This window comes from Ambystoma mexicanum, chromosome 9 (genome assembly GCF_040938575.1).
Source record: "Ambystoma mexicanum isolate Mex_15411 chromosome 9, UKY_AmexF1_1, whole genome shotgun sequence".
NCBI classification, from domain to species: domain Eukaryota; kingdom Metazoa; phylum Chordata; class Amphibia; order Caudata; family Ambystomatidae; genus Ambystoma; species Ambystoma mexicanum.
Window position 1 is genome coordinate 1,048,235,489 of NC_090931.1, and position 23,357 is coordinate 1,048,258,845.

The 23,357-nt window shown below is 43.0% G+C and overlaps 1 protein-coding gene across 4 annotated transcripts in view; it reads left to right on the plus strand.

The window, feature by feature from the left end:
• The window catches only part of DPP4 (dipeptidyl peptidase 4), a 992,858-nt gene that overhangs the window by 837,277 nt on the left and 132,224 nt on the right, over nt 1-23,357 (plus strand). For all 4 annotated transcript variants that reach the window (XM_069616324.1, XM_069616327.1, XM_069616325.1 and 1 more), the window contains one exon: nt 3,396-3,465. In XM_069616324.1, coding sequence (XP_069472425.1) covers nt 3,396-3,465 — 70 coding nt within the window. The remainder of the gene's footprint in view (nt 1-3,395; nt 3,466-23,357) is intronic.

The window sequence follows — 23,357 nt, forward strand, 5'->3', positions numbered from 1 at the left end:
CTCTGTCCTGACTCAGAAGTTAGTATTTTATTTTTGCAGAACAGAACTTTTCTTGGAGTGTCCCTTTAGAGGAATGCTTCACAGCGTAATGCAGCGTGGTGATCCGACCGGGTGTATGTATCCCGTCAGTTAGCACACTGTATTAAGCTGCACAACTGGTAAATCTAACCCAACGTCTCGGCTCGAGCCCCCACTTTGTAAGAGGATTCAATTCAGCACTACAGCCAAGTTAACGCCTAGTCTAGAATACTGAATGAAAACCCTTATTGATATATCTTTAGGTCCAGTTCATGCGTTCTGGATGACTACCCTTGTATAACACCCCTCTCTTGGAATCCCCCTGACCCCACTGAGCCAAGAAGTAATTCTGTTTTGCAAGTTTAAAAGGTTTATTTGATAAATTAAAATATATATCACACTTTTTAATAAATTAATAATTGAATATCACACTTAATCTGATATGGTAAATATTAACAACGGAGAATCTGGCACTAGCACACTTCTTTAATCACTAATGAGTTGACATGAAATGGATAAGGTAGCACACTGGTAAATAGGAACAAAAGTATAATGTGGTAGAGGATGCTTTATGTAGGCTCAGGTGGATGCAATATTCAATGAATGCAGTACAGAAAATACGCAATATGATTTCAACCAAACAATGTAATCACTTTTCTCTGACTACCTCCCTCCCCCCCTTGATGCAAGGCAAGGAAATGGAAGGAAAACACACAGTTCTCAGAAATGCAATCAACTGTAATTCAGTTCAATCCAGCAAGCTTAAACAGAAGTTTGAAAACACAGGCAAATGCTTTGATAGGTGCTAGCAATGAATGAGAAATATGCTGGAAACGCTCTTAATTCCCTTTTAGAGGTTCAGGATGAGTGGTATCTAGTTAATATTAGTCCAGGCTCACACTAGCAATGATGCAGGGATAGTTAGCAGGTTAAACGAATTTCTGGCAAATGAAATCAGGCAGCAGCAGTTTTTTTACATGTGAAGAAATTGCAAATCGCGGTAAAATTCGCGGATGCGCCGAGCGCTATTACAAAGGAACCGCAAGGACTATCTCTTTGGGGTCCTAGGAAAGCCTGGGATCTCAGCTTCCAAATGAAAGTTATTGCAAGTCTCTAGCCCAAACGGTTGCGGAGATATGAGTAATTTAGTAAAGGTCGTTTTTGGTTTTGTAAATTTTAAACGCACACTTTTTCAAAATGACAAATTTTACTAGAAATGACAGGTGACAGATAGGAGGCAGTTCTACTTAGGTTAAATAGATTGAATTAGATGAATTTAAACTAAGAGATGTGTTCTGAGTTTTGCTAAGTACTCACAAGAGATTTTGAACAGGAAAGCGACTTGGTCACGATCTTCAGTCTGGTCAGGTCTTTCCGGATTCTGCTCACAGCGCCTGGTCTGGTCTCGGCTAGGCACAGCACTGCTTTCTCTCTGGTCTGGTCTCTGCTAGGCACAGCACTGCTTTCTCTCTGGTCTGGTCTCTGCTAGGCACAGCACTGCTTTCTCTCTGGTCTGGTCTCTGCTAGGCACAGCACTGCTTTCTCTCTGGTCTGGTCTCTGCTCTGGATAGATTGAAGTCTCTAGTTTGGCTTTCTGGAGTTTGATGGAGGTAAGTATGGATTTTTCCGGCAGGGCTTCCAGCGGCAGATGAAATTGAATGTCTCTATGTGTCCTGACTCTCTGCTTTTATCTGTTTCTTGAGAATGGGTGTGTGTGTTGCATCACTAGACTTGCCCCTCTCATTCGTCATTGGTCAGGCTTCCATTCCTCCGCTTGATTGGCAAACTGAACTGTGAGTCAGATTGATGTCATTTTATGATCTCTTGAAACAACCTCCCTTATCATCTGTGCACCCAAATATATATATGATCAAAATCCATACTTCAGAGTTACACAGTTGTTTGAAATTACATATACATGGTGTGGCTGAATTTAGCCATGTCTATGTCCAAATCTGCTCATTCTCGGAGCTTGCATTCAAAGAGTGTACATAATTGACTTTTTAACTGCTTTTTCAATTTCCGACATGGACCCAACTTTACATACATGTGTGCAGGGGGTAGGGACATTAACTGATGAAGTTTCAGATTTTTAACATGCACACATTTATAGTAATATCCACTTTTCCGCTAAAACCCCGCTGAACATACCACCGGTTCCTACCACGTCTTAAACTGTGGGCAGAAAAATCACAAGAATTATGGTATCATTTATAAAATTTTCACATGTCCGCACTATGAATTATCCCCCTTTTTATAAAACCATATCCTTGCTGCAGGGGTGTGTCTTTTCAGGTCACATGGTACAGAAACCAGTCTTTCCAGTTTCTGCCAAGCCAGCTTGCTTCTCACAGGCAGTGCCCCTCCCAGCTTCTCCAGGAGGAAGCCACTTTTTACGACGTCTGTAATAAAAACCTTTGCCTGAGTGGAGAGGGCTTTGTTCACTCTCTGGCAGAGCACAGGAAATTCAATTATCAGATAGATGGCATATCCTTAGTGTGGGCAGCAAAAGGAACATTGGCCTGGGGACATAGTTGTGACTCAAGTTTCACTCCTGATGGGGGTAGTTGCCAGGCAGAATCAAGTTCCTTAAGCCAGACTTTCAGCTACTGTCATGTTATTTGTTGCTTTTTAAATTAACTTGCAATTTTACACATGCAGCTAGAATGCTGATTCTAAGTTTAAAACTATGACATTTAAACAGTTACAAAGGCATGTGACACCAAACATAGCTCACTCATTTAATCTAAACATTTTCGATTTTAGTGTCTTTAAATCCAGTGCAACTTAAACTGCTGACTCCATAGCTCAGCCAGTTGTGTTATAAGCATTGTTCTGGGCTCTTCATTTCCCAGATTTTGTAGGCACACAAAACTCCATTCTACCAAATGTCTGCTGGTGTTCAGTGAATATTTTGCACATATTGCAATGTTTGAAAATAGGCATTTTGACTTGCCTTCAGGGAAACAGAGTGGTTTTAAAACGCCGGCTTTTGGATAGTGGTGAGTACTGGTACTGCACCCATTTTTGGGATTTAAGAAATGAATTCCCCACAATTCTAGGTTGCATTTGGCAATCAGCATTGCCATTCCCAATGGTTTCAGACTACTGTGCGGGTAGTCCAATGGTGGTTTTAGGCAGCGTCCTTCTGTGCCCATAACATCGGCAAAAATGAGTGGCAGCCTATTCTTCATGCATTTCCCTATGCATTTTCTGGGAAGCTCTGGCCATCATGATGTTTTCATGTCAGTACTGCACAGTTTTGAGGTAGGGCTAGGATGCATGGGTAAATACATCCCACATGATTTCATACAGTAATTGGATTTATATATGTGTGCATTCGTATATTGACTAAAACGTATTATCATTTTTTTTAGATTTGTGGTACTCGATGATCCTCCCTCCTCACTTTGACAAATCCAAGAAATACCCTCTTCTCATAGATGTGTAAGTAAGAGCATCCGAAAATGTAGAAATAACATGTGTCTCAGTTGCATACTAATGAGAGGTCATTTGAAGTTCATCCCCTGTTGATGGAATGCCTCATGGGACAGCAAATATGGCCCTTTCATCAGAAAGGTACATTACTCCACTGATGGGGATGTTGAGAATGGTCGTCAGATTTAATAGAAATAGTACTGCTCATTAATCTTTCTTAGAACCAAGCCTGGATAAACTTCATAAGAAGTGACCCATAGGCTCCGCAAAATGTTTTGGTGGGATTCATGGCATACAGTGATTGAAAAGCAGGTCTGTCTGCAGTCAAATCCCAGGTCAAATGCAGCACAGGTTTGTGGATATCTTGTAGTGATTGTTGATCCAATCATGATCCCCATTTCCAGGTTCAAATTCCATGCTTATTTATTGAGTTTCTTCAGCCAATTGGCATCCTAGAATTTTGCAAATGAAGTTTGAGGTACTTTGTTCAGATAGTCAGAGCCCTAGAATCTCCTCAATGAGTTTGAGGCTCTAATAAAGGCCCAATTAACTTACTGATCCTATACAGGAAGGTATTGCACAGGTAAGGCTCAAATCTGAAAGGTTGTTCAAGTAATACATTATCAAATGCATCCCATTTCATTTCAGGATTTAATTATTATCAACCATTCAATTATTAACCTAAGTGTATATAACTTTGTAATATGAGTGTAATGCTGACACTGTCATTCCTCCACACCATAGCTACTTCTTTGAGAAATGTGTGCAAGTCTCCCAGATCATACAGAGGGTGCAAGACCAAGTCTGTTATGTTTTAAGCCCTCCTCTCAAGTTTAACTATGTACCTGTGGATGGATTTTATGATTTTTTATGTATGTTGTGTTTTTATTAGTACTTATGTTTGTTGGTTGCGTGTTTATACAAAAGGTCTATTGGCAGAACGTATTACTAACATCCAAAAGTCATGTGCAGCATGTCCTGTAACATCTCTTCACCTTCTCTTGTGGGTAAAAAGAATAATGCTATAAGATCCAAAGCTACAAAACAACAGATACCACTGGGCTAGCGTCATCCTGCCACAGGCATCAGAGTACTCGGCTCCCTATTCCTATTCTAATTCCCCCTACATTATTTCTCTTTTGAGATCATGGATGTGGGGAAACTATTTTCATCTATAAGAATAGTATGGAACCTTCATGCTACTGGTATATTCAGTATCACATTACCATCAAGAAGCATTTGAACAAGCGGTCTGGAAATTAACACCAAAGGTCCGGATGTATGGTGAGGATGTTGCTAGTAGGGTGCAGAAATGCCTAAAAGTAGAGATGCCCCTCCTTATCAAAGGGGTTCTTCAATTAGTTACTCAGCTGTCCAAAGTCCAATACTAATCAAATCCAGTGTGTACCAATACATCATACCCAAAAGATGTTTTCATCAAAGTCCTTCCTCCACAAGGAGGGTGTCTGCTCCCCTCTTGGGACTTCTTGAGAACAGTTTGGTGGAGCTGTGGCACTCCCTTCTGGGCTGCAGGCTTCCCCAGTGCCCAGATCCATTGCTTCCGGGTGGACTTATGCTTTGGAGGTCCACCAGCACTCTGCTTCTTAGGCCTGTTCTTCGGGGGCCTCTGCTAATGAAGCAGCAGCCCTTTCATACCAGGTGAAGCCTGGGGTCACCACGTGTGAGATGGCTTGGAATGCTTTGCTGGGGCTTGATATAAACGTGCAGCCCTCCTTCTGCCATGTGGGGCACATGGTTGACACTTGCCAGCAGGCGTGCAACACCCTTGTGTGTTTTAGCAGATAAGCTCGACACTACTCTCAACTTTCACCTCCCACCTCCTATTTTGCTGATCACCCTTCTCCTTCCTGCGTGAGCCTATTCAGGTCTCCCTACGCGCTAGCATAGCATGTTTGTGTTGTTCCTTCATCCACCTGAATGAATTCCTATGTTTCAACATGGTTCCCTTAATCTCTCTGTACTTTCTTGATAGGTATATGGCCTCTCCTTCACTCTTCAGTCTAAGATGGTCCAGCTGCATAACCCTCCCCCTTAGTGGGTCAACCCCTCTTGCTCTTTCTGCATTGTTTCCTTCTTATTTCAAAAAACTTTTTCCAGCCTCCACGATCAACCACAAGCTCACTCTCCTGATCATCAGTCTGATTTCCAACAGCCACTCCTTGTTTCTTATAAATAAATATCTGTCCTATCCTTCTTCTAGGTGGTATGGTGTCCCTTTCAGTCTCTCGCCATATTGTTTTACTTTCTCTCCAGCCTGATAGTTCCCCCCTCCTTCTACCCCACAATATCCTTACCTGTAACCTTCCCTATACTGTCGTTTTCCTGCATCAGAGTCTTCTTCCCCTTCTAGATGGGAACCCTTGCTATCTTCTCCAGTTGATATACCTCTATCTATTGTCCATACAATTGTCATTTTCTGTTTCCAACCAACCAGGATCTTCTTCCTGCTCGACACTCCTAAATCTTCCTTTCTGAAATGGTGCACAATCTACATTTAAGATACTCTCTTCCTCCTCTCTTTCCAACATTTCTACAACCCTACCACACACCAGACCTTCCCCCATGGGTCTTTGCCCTCGCACTTCACTCTGCAGAGCATGGTTCACCTTGATCTGCTGCTCTCCTATTATCAGCTCTTCCAAGGATCCTTCCTGGCCTCCAGATACCTACTGCTCTGCTCCAACATGCTCCCCCAGGTGTGACAGTGATGCACTGTGCTGGCTGTCTTTTAAAGCCGGTTACCTCCCCTCTTTGTGAGGTGCTTGAAAACTTACTTGTGGTATGTAATTTCCCCTGATTGGGCCATGTGTTCAGGTCATGTGGTCTGCAGAAGGGCTGGCTTGAAATTATATGTTATGTTATATCGAGGCCTGCCACCATTTGCGTTTCCTTCTTGCCCTGGACATGCAGGTGTTCGAACCACCCCCCCCCCCCAGAAACCTAGCTGAGGCAGCCTGCTCTAAATAGAATCCCACTGTATTCCCAGTATGTGAAATTATACTCAGAAAAGGCTATATTAAGATGAAGAGGTATAATCTCATATTTGGAGTGGGCTTGTAATGTACAAATATACACATTGGGCCTCATTACGAGGTCGGCAGTAAGGGGTTACCGCCCTATTACGAGGTCCTTTAGCGGGTACATTGGCAGGGATCCTGTGTACCATGTGGGACCCAGAAATCATAGCAAATAAGTACTGTTAAGTGTTGCTAGAGTGAAAAATGTAGCAATCCGATTGTCACTGATCTTACAATGTTCTGACTTAATTTCCTTAAAGGGAGCATATTTATTTTCCACAGTGCTGCCTTGGTCGGCCTGGACGGAGCTTCCTGCTCATTCTTCCCAATGTTTTTTTTAATTGTCTTGGCCCCTCCTGATTCCAGTGGCTCTTGGTGCCCCAGAGGATGGATCTAAGGCCACAATAGTACTAGGCCTTGCCTAGAGGCAAGTGCTTCATCACCACATTGATTCTGGCTTTGGCAGCTGCACACAGGATGGCCATTTTGCACACTGAAATTGGCGAAAACAGCAGTGCATGTGAAACACAATAATTACCTTTTTTTTAATTATTTGTTTCCTATGATTTCTCTATGTTTTGCAAATATTTCACTTCCAGCTCAAAAGGAAAGCTCATCAGCTTGGTTAGTGATTTATAACTTCACAACATGCTTTGTGGGCTGTATATGGACTCCCTGACCCTGATATTCTAGAAAATGTGGCTTTCTGGTATCTGGTGGTGGGAGTCTAGCCAGCTGGACTGGACCTGATCATTAGACAGCTAGGTTCTGATTGTAGACCCGCACCCCTGCAACGTTCCACATATATTAAAACCGTGCCAGCTCCTCATGTCTGCTTCTATTCTCCCTACAAACAATAGCAGACAGGCCTTCAATTATATCCTATTTTATTCTAATCCATTCTATCTCCCCTTGTAAACCACACATACGCTAGGGCTCAGTATGGTTCCCTGGAGCTGGGTTCAGAGAGAAGGTGAGAGTTAACATCCAAATGCTTGCATACAATGACAGGTTTAAAGCTAGCATCAAAATACATAGTAGAACAAAGACGTAACTCAAGTGGGTGCAAGTTCTAGAGTGAAGGGGCAAGAACCGAAAAAGCGTGCCCACCTTTACAGGCATAAATAGTTTGGTAAACAACCATACATATCAGATGAGATGAGCATAGGCTTCTATCTTGGGGGTAAACTTTGGTCCATTTAAAAATAAATGGAGGGACATCATTAGACAGCAATGAACAGTACAGAGGTTTTAACTGCATGCCCTGCTTAAACGGCAGCCAGTGCAGATCATTGAAAAATTGGTTATCTGAGCACAGTAGCAAAGGCCAAAATCAAGATGGGTAGCAGAGTATTCAGGTTGAAGTCATTACAGCTGGGGGGTATGGCAAGTTTACATGTGATTCTAGAAGTACAGTAGAAGCAGAAATGTGGGCAGAGTTCAAAAGAAAAGGAACAATCTGTCAGAGAATACATAAATAATACCAACAAAATATGTGAAATGACTGAGCAGAGGGAAACCAAAGCTTTTCACTATAGGGGTACTTGTAGGCCATTATAAAGAGAACTCCAGAATACTATAGCACCATAGATTGGAAAGGCCATGAAATACAATGATCTCTACCTCAGGTGGGTTTAACAGAGGATGGGATTAGAGGCTAAACCATAACTCAATCTGTGACTCTTACCCTTGACCATTGAGAGACACTGGGCCTCATTACAAGGTCGGCGGTAACCCACCGTTGCAGTCAGTGGGTCGCCTCCGACGTCGTAACACAATTTCCGCTGCCTGACATCCCGGGGCCACCAGGACATTACAAGCGGCGGTGGACCGGGATGTCAGACGGCAGAAATGGTAAATCCCCATTATCATGGCGTCCCATAGGACTCCATGGGAATGGGGACACGGAAGCACCAGCACTGTTGTTAACAGTGCTGGTGCTTCTAGGAAAACCAAGCATGCAGCAGCCGGTATTCCTGGCAGGTCAGACCTGTCGGGAGATCCAGCCCCTGCAGGCAATCACATAGTCTGGCGGTCTGGGAAGGGAATGAGGCCCACTGTTCTCAAAAATCAATGATGATGGTTAAATATAAGCAAGAATCTGAAACACCTGTAAAGACACAGGTCAGATGATAACCAGGGGCTAAAATCTGGGATTGTCCCTGAAAATCGGGGACGTATGATAACCTTATCATCAATAAATCTATGTCATTCTGTGTTGGAATTTTTGTAAGGGTTATCCTCACAATTTTGGACAATTCTTCAGATCTTCCATGTACAAGTTGTCCACACAGAGAGCAACAAATATGGCTTCCATAAACTTGCGCTTTACCTATGCATAGAACTTGGACTTGACTCATGAGTGTGCGAGTTGCAAAATAGGAGACAAATGCCTCTACATTAAGTCCCACCCCCATGTTGCCTATATGTTGGAAACCAGAAATTGTGACATGCACAACGCCAGTAATGGTCCCTATACCACAAAGAGTCCTCAAAACAATGTATCCATTGAGAAACTCTATATGATGTACCCGCTGAGAAATGACAGTCTTTCAAAGGAGGTTCGGGGAGGAAGTGTGAAGATGAATGAAAGAGGAGAGTGGTGAAGTCACATGAAGCAGAAATGACACACTCAGAAGAGATGCCAATAAATAGAGCATAGAAACTGACGCCGAAGTAAAGAATTGAACAACATTTCATGTGCGGAATGAAGATTGCACATGCGGAGAGCACTGTAGAAAATGCAAGTCGTTTTTATAATTGAACAGATGCTGAAACGCAAGTAGACTAAGTAATCATAAGGCTGGCTATACGTAGTGAATAGACTGCAGGCAGTGCCACCAATATATATGTAAGTGTGCATATAATCTGGATATTCCACAATGTATTTTAGCAAACCAGGACCCCATGAACAGAAGGGTTGAAAGTGTGGCGCAGTAGAAGAAAACAGCTGACAAATGAGGGAAGATTTGAGAAAGGTTGTCTGGCCCAGTGTCAAAGGTTGGGGCTGCCAAGAAACTGGTTATCTATTCGAGAAGATACAATGAACATGAGAAGCGAGACATGCTCATGTTGAGGTGTAATGGAAAAACACTGGAAGTGCCAGGTTTTCTTCATTTAATAGTGTTAAATGCGAAGAAGGTGCTCAAAACACAGTCTCCTGTCATATAGTCAAAATGAAAATAGACTTTTGGTGAGCTACACGAGACCTGAAGATAAGACCATGCTCACACTCCCTTCTATTCTATAAGCCTATCACAATCCCTCATAGGTGTTTATTTGCTACATAGTATGACGTCAAGTATGACAGGTTTTTGCAATAAAATAAATGTTTTTTTATAAAATGTGTTGAGACTTATACTGTGGGACGTCCGTTGACGCCCGTTGTACTCCCTGTTTTAGACAATTGCAATTAAAAACAGTTATGTTTTGCCAACTTCCTGAGTTAGTCTGATTATTGGTGCAAGAGTAAGATATGCATCCCCATCCATCCCAGATAACGTTACCTTGCTTAAAGGGCCTACAGGTTCAGAGTTGCTACATGAATGTGATGCTATCAGAGTTTATGCGATCTATTTAAATGCAGACAGGAAAAATGTGCACCAGAGGTGCCTATGACACGCCACATGCAAGTCTGTTTTCACCTGTCCACGGTGGGCCGTCCTCCATCTAGAACCCCTGCATTATTTCTCTGAATAGATCATTTCATATGATAAACCATATGCCAAAAGACCTTACAGACTTATATTCATCTCAAATATCTCCAGCTCCAGAACCAATTAATCATATTTTCAAATTCAGCTAAATATTTTTTAGGCATGTCTTCATGTTTATCAGACCATCTCAAAGCCCCCATTACTAGTGCACCCCAACATTAACTCAACACTAATTATGCCATGACTCATAGACTAATGCTCTAGTTCAAGTGTCTAATCGTGATATCTTATTACTCAATGGATCTTGGATTGACAATTATATTGCCACCTTCTGGGAGGAAGAACATATCACAATGGCCCATAAGATCTAATTCGGACCCCTATTTAGTCAAAGCAATTCCCCATACTCAACAAACCAAGCTAAGAGCCAATGCTTTAACAATATGGAATCTCATAGAAAAAAAACATATTTTTACAACTGGGCCTTCCCCTGGAATACCCCACTTTATTCTAGATGTTTTATGAGATCGAGTAACCCATCTTAGTCTTCAACTAAAATATATATTACACAGCCACGCTAGTAGCTGTGTAGTTATGGTTACGTTTCTAATCCCATAGGAAGAGCACTTTTTGGGTGGCTTATAACTTCGCTGTTCCTGGATGAATCCTCACCAAAATTTGCAAAAAAAGTATATGGCCCACTCTGAATTTTCTTTGCAAGTTTGGTGAGGTTTGGTCCAGGGGGGCAAAGTTATAGGGGGTGTCCCAACAGCCCAAATCGCTGGATGGAATTTTACCAAATTTGCAGCAGGAACAGCGGGTTGGTCCCAAAAGCGTGCTTTTGTAAATTTGGTGAAAATCCGTCCAGTAGTTTTTTAAAATTTGACTAAAACAGTAGGTCACAAAAAATTAGTAATATCATTGTCCGCTCCACGGACACACTTCCCTGTTCGCTCTGTGAACAGTGTCCTGATTGGTTAATCGGCTTGCGTCATGTCCGCGGATATGCAACGTTTTCACTTATTGGATGGTGAAGAGCGTGGAGTGCGTCAGATTTTTTGGGAAAGCCCGCCATCTTGTATCCACGGACATCTGCGGACAGCGTGGTGACAAATGGTGGAGAAATACAATTTTGCAAGTGTGTTGGCGTGTAAGACTGTTTGGGGAGGGTGCGGGAGTAAAAGATGGATCAAATGTTGTATTTATTTAGGTGGCAGGCACCCCTGTTGTGTTCATTGTGTCTGCGGATGTCCAAAATCGATCAAAATGGGGGTGTCCTAAGGACACGGTACCTGTCCGTACTGTTGGCAGGCAAGTTGAAACTGTTCTAAGAACACACACGGTGTCCGGGATGTCCGTAATTAAACAAAAATGGAGGTGTCCTAAGGACACTATACCTGTCTGTACTGTTTGCAAGCAAGTTGAAACTGTTCTAAGAAAACACACAGTGTTCCGGGATGTCTGTAATTAAACAAAAATGGAGGTGTCCTAAGGACACTATACCTGTCCGTGTTGTCCGCCGGCAAGTTGAAACTGTTCTAGGAACACACACGGTGTCGGATATGCTGCAGTGGTTGTGGCAAGGGCCTAGACTCTTGGGTGCATGGCCGAAGGCCGTAGGCAATGCACCCAAGACTCTAGGCCCTGGCCACAACCACTGCAGCATATCACACCCAAAGAATCAGACACTATACCTGTCCGTGTTGTCAGCAGGCAAGTTGAAACTGTTCTGAGAACACACACATTGTCCAGGATGTCCGTAATTAAACAAAATGTTTAATTTTTGCCCCATAGGGCATAATGGGAATGGGGAAGGCGCTAATTACGGTACCGCATTAGCACCCTGGTCCCTTTGCGGGTCCGTTTTTTAACGCCTGCTAAAAGCAGGTGTTAATGTACCAACCCGCAAAGGGACCTCGTAGTAAGGCGGTAAGGGTTTACTGGTAACGGTAAAATACCGGTACCAGTAAACCCTTACCGCCTACCGTGTAATGAGACCCTATGTCTAACTGAAGACATGAAGTTGTTCACTTCACCTGTTTCTGTGACCAAAGCGGCATTTGGTGCAGTATTTCCCTTTGTTTTTGTATTTGCGACGACAATATTTGCCACATTTGTGTCTTTGAAATTGTTCAATTTGTGCATGAAGATCACTATTTGTTGCTTCTGATGGAATTTCACAAGTGACATATTTTTCGATAAACTGTAACACAGTGGCATCACTGTCTTGACCAAATGTAGGAGCATCTTTAATCCATAAAAGCATGTGGATATGTGGTGCTCCTCTGTCTTGGTATTCCTTACCCCAAAAGAAGTCTTGCACTTCTCCGAGGGGAGGAACAGTTTTATTACAAATAAAATGTAGCATAGCGATGAAGCGATGGTGAAAATATCTTGAAACATTAACAGGATCTAGAGAGCAAAGTTCTCCAGGTGTTAGTATATCTGTGTTTGCTTTGTTTTTGTTTGATATGCGTAGGAAATCATGTAAATCTTCCCATGCATATTCTGCACAACTTTTTTTTTTAAAACAATGTTTATTCATTTTATTCCAACAACCAACACAAACCAATTTACAGTGCATATAACAATATTTGAATACACATCACATTGTCAATATCCACTGTTTCACCCATTCCCACACCCCCTCCTGAGCCTACTCTCCCTCATGTTGTGTTTCTCCATCTTGCAGTAGGGATTCGATTTCAATTTTTACTGTTTGATCCCAATCACTTGCGTTATCATGCGTGAGCCCAAACAATTCAGCTTTTAGTTGTTTCCAAGCTATCAAGGTTTCAGCCTCTTCATCCCCTCCAATATTGCTTGCTTCCTGCCATACTGCAGTCTCTGCCTCTGCCCATTTCTGTAGATCTTTCCACCATATTTCTATTCTTGGTCTATGGCATGCCTTCCAACCCATAGCAATTCTTCTCTTTGCTAATACATACGCCAGATCTTTCAATTTGCTCACATGCTTGAGTTTACGTGGTCTAGGAAACCCTCCTAACAGGCAAGCCCACACCGTGTCCACCACCATTGTGATCTCTTTTTCCTCCATCCTATGTGCTATTTCTCCCCAAAATCTCTCTATTATTGGGCATTACCAGAACATGTGTACCATTCCGGCGTTTTCTTCGTCGCATTTGGGGCATGACTTTCGTCCTGCATTTTTGAATTTGGCTATCTTTTGGGGTATCATATATGCCCTATGAGTTATGTATAATTGTATCTGTTGTAATCCAGCATTTCTTGACACTTTCTTGTGGTATCCTTGAGCACGCTCCCACATCCCGTCACTCATTGGGGCACCCACTTCCTCTTCCCAGTCCTGTCTAAGCTGTACCACTTCCTTCCCCGCTTTGGTCTTCATCAGCTCATGTATTCTAGATATTTCATGTCCCCCTTCTGCTATGTCATATATTGTGTCTATAGTGGCGTCCGGTTCATCTGCTAATACTACTTCGGACCATGTCTCTTTAATTTGCTTCACCACCCTATGGTATGTGATGTATTGCCCCATTTGCAACTCCGTTTCCGCCATCAGCCCCTCAAAGTCCCTTATATTCCTCTCTTGCCACATGTCACACATTGTTGCTATCCCCACAGCTTCCTAGTGCCTTCTAATTGTTAATCTTAGTTGCTTGTCTTTTCCCGCCAGGGCAACTAATGGAACCTGCTGGGAACACGGGGATGTATTCTCCATTATCTGACAGGCTCTCCGCCATATCTCCCACCCAAGTGTCATCATCCGTGGGCATCCTTCCATATCAGATCTGGGCAACCACATCATTTCTTTTAGGAAGAATGGGGCACAGTCCAAGCGAAACAGCCTGGATTCAGAGGTCGGCTCCTCAGAGAGCCATTTAGCTACATATTGAAGATGACTTGCTATATAACAAATCTCGTAGTTAGGTAATTGTATACCCCCTTTTTCATGTGAGTTTTGTAGCTTCCAAAGGGCTACTCTGTTCCTTGTCCCGTGCCAAAGGAATTCCCTGCATATGCTATTTACTCTGACAAAGAATCGCTTGAGTATAAAGTATGGGATGTTCCCAAAATAGTGCAGCAGTGTCGGCAGGACCACCATTTTCAGCATCGCCCCCCGTCCCATCATCGCCAAGGGGAGTTTAACCCAGAACTTCATACTATTTTCAATGTCCTTAATAGCTTTCTCAGTGTTATGTTGGTGCTCTGCTTCCACCGTGTGGTATATATCTATTCCGAGGTATCGGAATGTGCTGACCTCCCATGGTACCTGCAGGATAGGTAACTGCTCTACCGGTATCCCTTTAGCCCAGTGGAAATACACAACATTGTTTGGGGTTCACAGCTATGCATGAAAGCCTTGCAAATCGCTCCATCACTTCCAGAACATACTGAAGATTTTCCTCAGGGTAGTGTAAATACAACAAGATATCAACAGCGTACAAGGAAATTAAATGTGGTTCCCCCTTCATAGTGATGCCTATTATGTCATACCTCTGTCTCATGTATATTGGCAGGGGCTCCAAGGCCAAGACGTACAGCATGGGAGACCACGGGCATCCCTGCCTAGTGCCCCTGCCGAGCTGCCACCTCTCTGATATCACCGCTCCTGTCTTAACCCTAGCCAGCGGCTCACTATACAATATCTTGGCCCACCTAAGATACGCCTGTCCTATTCCATAATTAGTCAGGGCCGCAATCAGCCAAGGCCATTTGACCAAGTCAAATGCCTTTATTACGTCCAATGAAACTATTGCCATCTCGTCCGCATCCTCATTTGCATGTTCAATGACTCGGTGAAGTCGCCTAAGATTGTTGGATATGTTCCTATTGGGGACATAGCCTGTCTGGTCAGGGTGTATTAATTTGTTAATGACTCTCCTCATCCTATTTGCTAGTACCACCACCAATATTTAACTATCCTGGTTCAACATCGACAGGGGTCTCTAGGAACCGCTCTCACAACCTGGTTTGTTGGGCTTGGGAAGTGGTACAATAATCATCTCTCTTAGGGACTCTGGTAGTCTTCCCGCTTCGTATGCCTCATTTAGCATCTCCAGGAGTGGGGGGATACCTCATTTTTGTACATCTTATAAAATTTGCTGGGAAGTCCGTCAGAGCCGGGGGTCTTACTAGTGGGTAGTTGCCTCACTACTTCTTCCAACTCCTCCAGAGTGATCAGTGCCTCTAGCTCCTCTCGCTCTTCTGGGCTGATTTGCGTCAATCCAATATCCTCCAGTGTTTCCCTTATTTCCTTACTGTCGCTGTCCTCTGTATGTCCATACAGGATACAGTAATAATCTGCAAATTCCTGATTAACTCCCCCTTGAGTGCCTAGTATACACCCATCCTCTTTCGCTACCATTCTGATTATCGGTCTGGGAGTCTTGCTTTTGTATAACCATGCCAGGATTCTCCCTGGTTTGTACCCCTGCATGCTGCCTCTTTATGTATTTTTTATAGTTAAGGTTACACAATATTTCCCAGTATCCTGCACATTTCTGTTGCAGCCTTAGTATTTCTTCGTTGTCTGCTTTAGTGTTACCTCCTCTTTTCAGTGTTGATTCTAACTCTGTTTCCGCTTTTTGTAGGTCCGCCAGAATCCCTCCTTGTAGCCCCTTGGACTTAGCTATGGCTATCCCGCTCACATATTCAGCACAACTTAATGGAACAAACCAAGTGGGTGGGCCAAGGTCTCTTATCATACAATATGCATCTCTGTGATGTCGGAACCAGTACTCTTTAGTACCACGCATGTTTGCTAATAGATTTGTAATGCTTGATTGTAAAACCTCATCCTTTTCTTGCATTTTTTGTAGTAATTGCGTAGCTGACATATTTTGAAAGTGGGTTCCTAATTTTAATGTGTGTGCAACTCTGTAACATAGAGTTGCTAGTTCACTTTAAAAGAGCAGGTGGAATATGTATTCCACATTTTGTCTAAATCTGGGATCTTCAGAATACATCCGTAACGAGCGGTATTCTGATGCTGTTATTTGAATAGCTCTATCATCGTACCTTCCTCCTTTGCCAGTAGGAAAGAGTAGAGGAAAAGCACATGCTTCTCTACCTTTTTCCCATATGCTGATTGATGATCCTTTTGTTTGTCGCATTTGGTATATTTCTAGTGCATCTTCTATGGTGTCATTAGAGTGTAATGGATGAATTGTATAATGGTCTAAAATATTGGATGCTGTAGCAGGATGTAGAATTTCAAATTGACCAGTTTCTGGTGACTCTTGAATTATTTCAGTTGTTTCCCTTAAGTTTTCTTCAATATGTGTTTCTTTGTAGTATTCATTATTGTCTTTTAGATATTGTAAGGCTTGTCTAACTTTATGTAAGTCTAGCAGTTGTTGCCAAATTCTTTTTTCTTTTGTAAGTACACCATTTACTAAAACAATTAACTATTGCTCTATTGGACTTTGCACTCGCAGAGTGTGCACATTTCCTTTTAGATCTAATGGTAAATATACCATTCTACCATTTCCACTTCACTCTCTTTGCCATTCCCTCATTGGATACAGCTAAGCAGGCACACAATATGGAGAACTTCCTCAGAACACCCCCATTTTGTTTATTTTCGAACATTTCAGGACACCGCAAGTGTTCTTAGAACACATTCAACTTGCCAGCGAACAATACGGACAACGTCCTCAGAACACCCCCATTGTCTTTATGTACAAACATTTCAGGACACCGCAAGTGTTCTTAGAACACTTTCAGCTTGACAACGAACAATACAGACAACGTCTTCAGGACACCCCCTGCGAACATTCCAGGACCCCACGAGTCTTCTTAGAACACTTTCAACTTGACACCGAATCCATTCTGTTTATTTATGAACATTTCAGAACAGGCGTGTTGTCCGCAGAAAAATCGAACACAACAAAAGCGTCTAGCACATAAAAAAACGGAACATTGAACCTATCTCATACTCCCCCACCCTTCCCAAACACACTTACACACCAACACACTCCACGTCGTCAGCGAATGCAAGATGGCGGGCGCCACAAAAAATCTGACGCGCTCCATGCCCCATGCCGTCCAATCAGCGAACACGTTGCATGTTCGCCGACATCACGCAAGCCGCCCGGCCAATCAGGGCACTGTCCGCGGAGCGAACCGCGAAGTGAACGGAGATATCACTAATTTTTTTGCCTTACATTTTGGTCATTTTAAAATCAACTACTGGACGGATTTACACCAAATTTGCAAAAGCACGCTTTCGGGAGCAAGCCCCCACTCCTGCTGCAAATTTGGTGTAAATCCGTCCAGCGGTTTGGGCTGTAGGCGTGCACAAAGTTTTTTCACATTATGTCTATGGGAAAAAAACAAAAGTTTTGGGATCCCCCCTATAACTTTGCCCCCCCTGGACCAAACCTCTCCAAACTTTGCAAAAACTTCAGAGTGGGCCATATACTTCATTCTGTTTGGTGAGGATTCGTCCAGAGGGAGCGAAGTTATAAGCCACCCAAAAAATGCTCTTTCTATGGAAATACCAACTTAACCATAACTACATGGACGCTATCGCGTCCATGTAATATATATATATAACTAACGCTTAATATATATTACACCTGTGCCAAATGCAAAGCATACCATCATGGAATCAACACCAAAGTTTTCTTACATCCTCGAACTAAGAAAGAAGTCAAGATTAAACAAGATTTGAGGTGTTTTAAACAATTTGTTATTTATGTGATTACTTGTGCATGCAATCTATGGTACATTGGTAGCACCAAATTGGAAGCCAGGTTACGAATACTACAACATTTACGTGCAATCAAGAATCACGATATGTCCTACCCACTTGCCAAACATTTTGAAGAGGCTCACCATAATGACATTAGTTCATTTAAGTATTTTATCATTGATTCAGTGGGAATCCACCCAAGAGGAGGGGACAGATTGCAGACATTGAGACAAATAGAATCAAGATACATAGTTGATTTTAACACCAAATATCCGAGAGGTCACAATCGTGACGAAGAATTATATGTATTCCTGGGATCTTAAACCCTATGTCATTCATGATTATTATACCATATTGCATGTATATCTTCGTCTTTGCCAGGTTTTTTGACTGTGAAACTTTTCCACCAGTTTCCAATTCTCTTTAAGCGGTGTACGAAAACACAACAAGTGAAGGTTTTCAGTACACTATGTACAATTTGGACATCTACTCAGCAGAATGCAGTTTTTTGCGTTTATATTGTATTGATTTTTCCAGTAAGTATATTTTAATCACGGCTTTATACATGCACTTTTTCTTGGAAAATAGGAGAGATTGGTATGCATTTACAGACTAAGTGCTTTGCTGTCATTAGTATACAAAATGCATCATCTTTAAACATGTGCTCTCTGTGGAAATTTTAAGAATATATTTGGACTGTAGGGATCCTATCAATATGACTAATGAGATCAAGAAAGGGATAATGTGATACATTTTATGCCTAAAACACTGTTATCACAATGCTTCAAACATGTAGATTTTAACGTATGATTGTATTATTCAACATCTTGTATCTTAATTTGTAACCCTCAGTTGTTTTTAACCATTCAGTGATTCTATTTTTGAAACTGTGGGCTATTTATCGCAACATGTTTGCTTCCCTATTATGCGATGTAATTCTAATATATAGCATTATGCGCTTTAACACATTAGAGATGGTACTTCAACAATAGGAGAGGGTAACACACAGTCATATTACTTACCATTGCTTTCCCCCCTTTTTTCTAAATTATAACAGTGATCCTACTCTAGTGTTTGATTTGAGCCAGACACCCACAAGGGTAACAAACTGTCTATGCTCTGATTATGGCATAATACCACAAATCCCTTCTTGTTTTTGTTTAGAAAGCCTTATCAGGCTGGTCATTTTATACAGCCTACCCTGTCCCAATAGAATCAATTGGGCCTTACAAATAGCTCATGTTCTGATTATGGTATAACATCACAAATCCCCTTTTGTTTCTGTTTTGAAAGCCGTTACCTAGGCTGGTTAACCTATATTGTAGAGGCACCCGCGAGGGCAACATACAGCCTCCAATGCGCCAATAGAACTATTTGGGCTATAGGATCCCTAAGTATTTTTAGTATTTTTAAGTACACACAGCACATTTTTAGACCGATTGAGGCACCCGTTAGGGTAACACACATCCTCCCAGGTCAATATATGAATTATATGTATTTTACTAAATATGCTTTTTGATAGCACATAGCACCTTCTCATTGAATAGTTCATCTGTGTTTACATAGCATGTATCACTTTATTATTGAACAGTTCATCTATGTTTACATAGCACAAAGCACTTTAATATATATTGATACATATTAATATATATGTATCAATCGAAGCTTTATAACTTGCACTTTAAAAGCACATAGCACTTCGCTGTATCATGCAGTAGCAAGTTACTAACTTACCCATTTGGAAAGATGAATACTTGGTCGGCACAAAAGAAAATGCAGAACAACCATCCCGATGTGCACATTTCAAAATGTCAGACATTTGAACGGATGATGTGTATAATTTAAAAAAAATGTTTTAAAAAATTAAAAAATTCCATATAAACCATCCTGTTTTAACTCACTTGGGAAAATCATGTTCTGGGATGACCTTATGAATAGCTATAATAGTGAACTGTTAGCATTTTACACAAACACAAACATTGACAGAGAACAGAAGTAATGTTCACTATGTTCCAACATGGCTGCCTGCTTGTTTGTTGTTTCTTTATCAGCTAACTCACTTAAGTGCCAAACACTGAAGATGGACTTACATATGATAGTCTATATTACTGCAGTCCTCTCTCCATGTTATGCAGCAGTGCAAAGTCTGCACTGGCCATCCTGTTTTTATACATTCTTAGCGGAATCACAGTCCCAACACTAATGTATGACACATTTGTGTTAGGGGAGTTTTCCTAAAGTCCACTTAAGGTAAAACTTCCTAAAACTATCCCTTGGTATACAGGTCTCCAACTCTTATCGTAAGACCTTGGTAGAGTGGTAGAGCAGTCAGGCTTATCATAGGAGGAAGATGTGAGCTGTAGGTAAGTACACTGAGCCCAGTAAGTACAATAATCCTTAGAAGCACTTAAAATGTTATATTGAAATATACATTTATCATATTTACACAAGGAAGATAGATACATACTTAGTTCACTTAACCAACACACATAAGAATCCTAAATAATACTTTTCCAAGGCCATTGCTTCAATGGAAGTTACTTGCGGTACAATTGTTACAGAGTTTGACACTAATGACAGTTCTATCGTATTATCGGTTCTACTGTGCACTCGCATTAAGACAAAGATATATGGTCATTGTATTTAGTTAGCCTAAACCACATAAGATAAAGAGGCCGATTCATGGAATTAATGTGCGCTGAAATTTTCAGCGCAAGCGTGCGAAAGCGTGCGAATCGCAGTGCCAGTGCGAAAATCGCAGTGAAACCCGCGCACAGCGATTCATGGAAGTCCGTGCACGTGGAAATCCCAGGATGTGCACCAAAATTCTGCATGGCGCACGCTAGCGCACACGTCTACAAACAGCGTGCGGTACGCGCACAGCGAAATCGCACATAGCGCGGTGCACACAAAAAAAGTAGGAGGAACAGGGGGGCGTGACACGCAGAATGGGGAACAAATCGTGAAAATGTGTGCGTCACGGGGGAAGTACAGGAGGCAAGTGCGCGGAACGCCCACACGCACGTTCAAAACACGTATTCATGGAATCGAATGGGGCTAAGGCGTGCACCAAAAAAGATGCGCTAATCAGGAAACATGTAGGGCAGCAGGAAGCAGGCATACGTGGACCCGCGCAGCATAAAAGTGCGTGCAAACAACAAACAAGCACAGAGCCAGGATGAATATACCGTTCCTAGCAGCAGTGGTCGTGGGATACCGCAGGAGGAGGAGGATAGTCAGGCCCAGAATTTTTACACCCAGAACCAGCCTTTTTGGGATGCCTGATGACCAGGTGTATGGGAGGTACAGGTTTCCACCTCACATAATACTCGACCTGGTCAGTGAGTGGGAGGATGACCTCACTTCACCCACCCTGTGCTCCCAAGCACTCAGCCCCCTGCATAAGGTCCTCAATGTACTGCACTTCTTGGCCACTGGATCATTTCAATGGACAACTGCTATAGTGGGGGGGTGTCACAGGCCACGCAGTCACGCTGCCTACACCAGGTCTTGGCCATCATGACTGTACGCCCATCAGTCCACCGGCACATATACTTGCCCAGAACACCTGCAGAAAGGCAGGCTGTCATCCAGGATTTCTACGGGGTGGCACACTTCCCCAAAGTGCTAGGTGCCATTGACTGCACCCATGTGGCTCTACGTCCCCCCAGGGCATCAGAGCACATCTATAGAAACCACAAGCACTGGCATTCCATCAACATCCAGGTAGTATGTGATGCCAAGGGAATCATCACATCAGTATATGCCAACTATCCAGGGTCCACCCACAACAATTTTATTTACAGAATGTCAACCCTAAACCGGCACCTAGAAGCTGGGCGGCATGGCAATACATGGCTGCTCGGTGAGTATAAATGCCACAGCACATGCATGCATGTCAGATACTGAGCAATGTCACAACCCCACTAATGATACCCATCACCACCTCCCCAGGGGACAGTGCCTACCCTCTGAGCAGCCACATGATGACGCCAATTCGGAACCCCACCACGCCACCCGAGGTAAGATACAACACAGCCCACATTGCAACCCATGGCATAGTGGAGCGCACATTCGGAGTGCTCAAGTCACGCTTTCGCTCCCTTGACCGTTCTGGCGGGCATCTGTTATACGCTCCCCCAGTAGTGTGCAGGATCATAGTGGCAGCATGTGTCCTGCACAATGTTGCAACACGCCGGGGCCTGCCCGTGGACATGGTGGTGCCCCCAAATCCCCAACCACATGCACACCCGCTGCACATGGGAGGGGAAAGGGCACAGGGTGAGGCAGCCCGTACGCAGCTGGTGGCTAATTACTTCACCTAAATCCACACCCCTGTGGAGTGCACACAGCCCTGGCACATACCAGCTGACAATCAATGATGATGACATAAGGGACAGTCAACTGTCACAACCATACCAGCCTGAGATTGGTCACCTGGAAGTGTTACATTGTTTGCATCCCTACCTACACAAACACCACCAATGCTGTGTCACCAAAAGACACACTTCTATGCTGCAAAAATCATTACCCCCTTGCAAAATACATCATGACAACAGTGCCATGTCACCCAACCCCTCCCCAGCACCGCCACCCAACACACCATGGCATGTCATGCTATGTGAGAGCAAACAAAGCAATCCCCAAAACATGACATAAGTGTCAAAGTACAGTGTCCTTAATGGAAACTGCCCACACACAATATGCTCCCAGTAATGTAGAACTAACAACACACATGACCAAATACTTACCAACAATACAATGCAGCTACACAACCTCAAACATAGCATAAACATGACAGCACTAAGTTAAAGTAGTGGTAGTCTTCCAACCTGATCATGCCAGCACATCGGCCACTTCCAACTGTACAGTGCTGCTGCCACGCAAATGTCCAAGTGCACTGCTTACAACATGAACTCCATCTCCAAAGTAGACGGCCTTGTGAAGATATGAGGAATTAACCTGCAAATTAGGCGAAAGACATGGATGCACAAGCACATAGCAATACACCATGCAGTGTACAATTCAACAACAATATCCACTAGGAATTTATACACAGTGTACTGCTGCCAAGTAAAGGACTGCATTTTGTTTGGAACTCTTGCTCTTTTCTACGCACTGCGAGCTGCGAGTTCTTGCTTGGACTGTTCCTGCTTCCTGGAGGAGGCGGGACTCTGCAGCATCACGTGACCGATCATGTGATAATCTGCAGATATTTAGTGAGCCCTGAACTGCCCGAGTGGCGTGTACTGCTGCCAAGTGAAGGACTGCATTTTTTTTTGGAGCGCTTGCTCTTTTCTATGCACTGCGAGCCGTGAGCCACAAGCTCTTGCTTGGACTGTTCCTGCTTCCTGGAGGAGGCGGGACTCTGCAGCATCACGTGACCGATCACATGATAATCTGCGGATATTTAGTGAGCCCTGAACCGCCCGAGCGGCGTGTACTGCTGCCAAGTGAAGGACTGCATTTTGTTTGGAACGCTTGCTCTTTTCTACGCACTGCGAGCCGCAAGCTCTTGCTTGGACT